Below are 2,920 nucleotides of genomic sequence, written 5' to 3' on the forward strand. Positions count from 1 at the left end.
AGGTTAAAATTTTCATCACATCATTTTATAATTGAGTAAAATCTTTTAGTCAGGTGGTGTAAGTAAGATTTTTGGATTATCTTTGTTTAAATAGTTGACAAAATCAAACAGAGCTGATGCAATAAACACATTTATGTTGTACTTTCATACTTTTAAAACTACGAGTTGAGTCATTGCCTAACCCAACACTAGAGGAAGGTTAAACAGTGTAAATTTGAGTTCTTGTGTGAACATTTCACCTCGTCTGTATAGAACAAGCCAAATACCATAAAGAGTTTAATGAAAATTTAAACCCAGTTTTCTGACGAATATTCCACAAATAAACAAAAATATCATTTGTATGGCTTGTTTTCTTTGATAGGTAGTTCCGCATTACACAACAAAATTCTTTAAATATACTCCACTATAATACTGCTGTCAGTAAACTGAAGGTAAATGTGACGGTATCATAGTATTCAGAGTGATGTAATGCTTCATATCGGTTGCTTTAGTCTGGTTTTGAATGTACGTGACCGCTCTCAGCTGTTCGTCTGCAATCTGCAGGTTGGTTGCGTTACCCTCAAACCAGGAAGTTTCTGGACTCAAGCAGCTAAGCCCCGCCTCTCTGAGCTGATGCAAGACAGAGCCCCTCCCCCTCTTCTATAAAAGCCCTGCGCTCAGCGGCGCTAGCTGCATCAGTCTTTTTACTACATGGAGGAAACACCGAGAACACAGCCGGAGGAGACCCCGGAGCTTCACGGACTGCAGTTAGGATGGTCTATATCGCCGCCGAGGAAAGCGTGGTTGAGATGATAGGGAAGTACTTCTTCCAGCACAAAACCCCGGGCCGTGGCTCGAGTTCGGCCCGGCGGGGAAGCGTTGAGAGCTGTGATGACAAAGACAGCAGCTGGCCTTGTAAGTAGCTTTAAAAATGTTTCATTCTAGTTTGTAAATGTGCAGTATTGTACAAATAATTTCTTTAAGTGTCACTAAGCTATAAAATCACATTATTGAAATATTGTCTTTTGGTTTATGGATAAATATCAGTGAAAAATGGACCTATATAACTCGGCGAACGACGCATTGATCTAGTTGAAACGTAATTTCCGTAACTGAAGTGCTGGCCTGACCTGTAAAGGGGAAGCGTTTACTGAACCTGAATCACATGATGCATTAAAGTGGTTGTGACCTCTGACGTTTCTCTGCCTCATCACAGCCGCAGATGTGGACGCTGGTCTGGAAGAGGAACAGCGGCTCCTCCATCAGCACCTGACCCGGCAGATAGAGTGCTGTCTGACGGAAGCCAAGCCGTCCGTCCTCCGCTGCCAGGTGCTGCTGCTGCCCCGCAACATGATCACCAGTGTCGGAAACCACATCCTGCGCTCCGCCACCGATGAGCCATGTGGTCTCCGAGGTGCCTCCATCAGGCTTTACGTTGAGAGCAAAGACGGCCTGAAGTCTGCGGGGAACATCGTGCCGGACCAAGCAGTCACCCCGACCTTTGAGCTCTCTGTGGTGTTCAAGATGGAGAAGGAGGATGGCTGGCACATCTTTGATTCTGGCAAAGTTCTGAAGCTGAGGCCAGAGTACCGGCTGGTGAAGAGGAAGCTCTACTCCTCTGCCAGTCCTGTGATCCACGACTTCAGCTAGTGGAGAAGAAGGGACTGTAGATCTATTTCAGTCTGCTCTGAATGTAGAAAGTTATATACACACTAATGTGATTCAAGTTTGTTTTGGTTGACTCAAATGTAATTTTTTGTATGAAGATTCTTGTATTGTTGTACCATTTGAGCAGGTCCTCAATCTGAATGTTTTTGCTTTCCACCCAGTTACCCAGAATTTTGCACTGCTGGTTTTCTGCTGTCTAAATTTCAATCAGGAACTGGGCTGGTCTTACTACTGAAGTGTACTGTTGTATATTATTTATAAAACTTAAACTGTGCAATAAAATATTTATATGAAGTATTGTGTGGGATTTTTTTACTCTGTAAAGGCTTGAAGTAATTTCACCCTCTAGCTCTAATTCTGTAACCTCCAGTGGTAGTACAGTACTTAAGCTGTCAGGATGCTGACTATTAATGCAGCTTTGGAAAAAGGAGTGGCCAAATTTCATCAAGTAAAATAAATAGGTTCCATGCTTGGTGGGCCAACTCCATGTAGTCTTGGAAATTGTAAATTCAAGTATTCCAGTTTAGCCAATAGTGCCTACTCTGTAAATTCATAAACCTAACTCTTGTTTTATGGTTGCTTTAGTAATCTGTTAAGGCCTTGTTTTACCTTTGGTGCAGCAGAACAAAAATCAGTGAGCCTGCATTATTCAAAGCAAAGGCCCTACACTGGATGAAGTGCAAAGAAGAACATTAAGGGTTAGGGTGAACCTGCCCCTCCATAAGAGGAAAAAAATGAAACCACATGAGCTATGTGACAGAATCTTAACCCTGCCTATGATTACACACCACTGTTTATGGAACTGAAAGCCAAATCTGGGCTCATATTCAGAGAGCTATCTTAGCCTAATGTCTGCCAAAGAGTCTTGGCTTAAGAGCGACTCAGGTTGTCCTCGCTCAATCTTAGTGATTGCTAGGTGTGACACTGTCTGAGATCTGTGATTGGTTAAGAGAAACATGAAAAAACAAACTTTCTTCTAGTGATCAATGGGGAGAAATTAACTGATAGAAATTAGACTGGATTCAGATGTGTAAATCATGACTTACCAAAATTTGTCAACATCAAAATGTTTGAACATAGCTTATTTACATGCTTGTCATTTTGATTTGCTTATTCTCGTACTCGTCTTCCGCTTTATCCGGGTCGTGGGGGCAGCGGACTCAGCAGAGACGCCCAGACGTCCCTCTCCCCAGACACCTCCTCCAGCTCCTCCGGGGGGAGCCCAAACCGTTCCCAGGCCAGCCGAGAGACATAGTCCCTCCAGCGTGTCCTG

At 43.3% G+C, this 2,920-nt stretch overlaps 1 protein-coding gene across 1 annotated transcript; it reads left to right on the top strand.

Moving 5' to 3' along the window:
- Window positions 1–610: 610 nt before the first annotated feature.
- si:ch211-39i2.2 (DNA damage-inducible transcript 4-like protein-like) lies at window positions 611–1,941 on the top strand. Its single transcript, XM_047353979.1, has 2 exons — window positions 611–894; window positions 1,196–1,941. The coding sequence occupies exons 1-2, from the start codon at window positions 753–755 to the stop codon at window positions 1,627–1,629; spliced, it is 576 nt and encodes a 191-aa protein (XP_047209935.1). The 5' UTR covers window positions 611–752; the 3' UTR covers window positions 1,630–1,941.
- The last annotated feature ends 979 nt before the right edge of the window (window positions 1,942–2,920 follow it).

This window comes from Girardinichthys multiradiatus, chromosome 23 (genome assembly GCF_021462225.1).
Source record: "Girardinichthys multiradiatus isolate DD_20200921_A chromosome 23, DD_fGirMul_XY1, whole genome shotgun sequence".
In the NCBI taxonomy this organism is placed as follows: Eukaryota; Metazoa; Chordata; class Actinopteri; order Cyprinodontiformes; family Goodeidae; genus Girardinichthys; species Girardinichthys multiradiatus.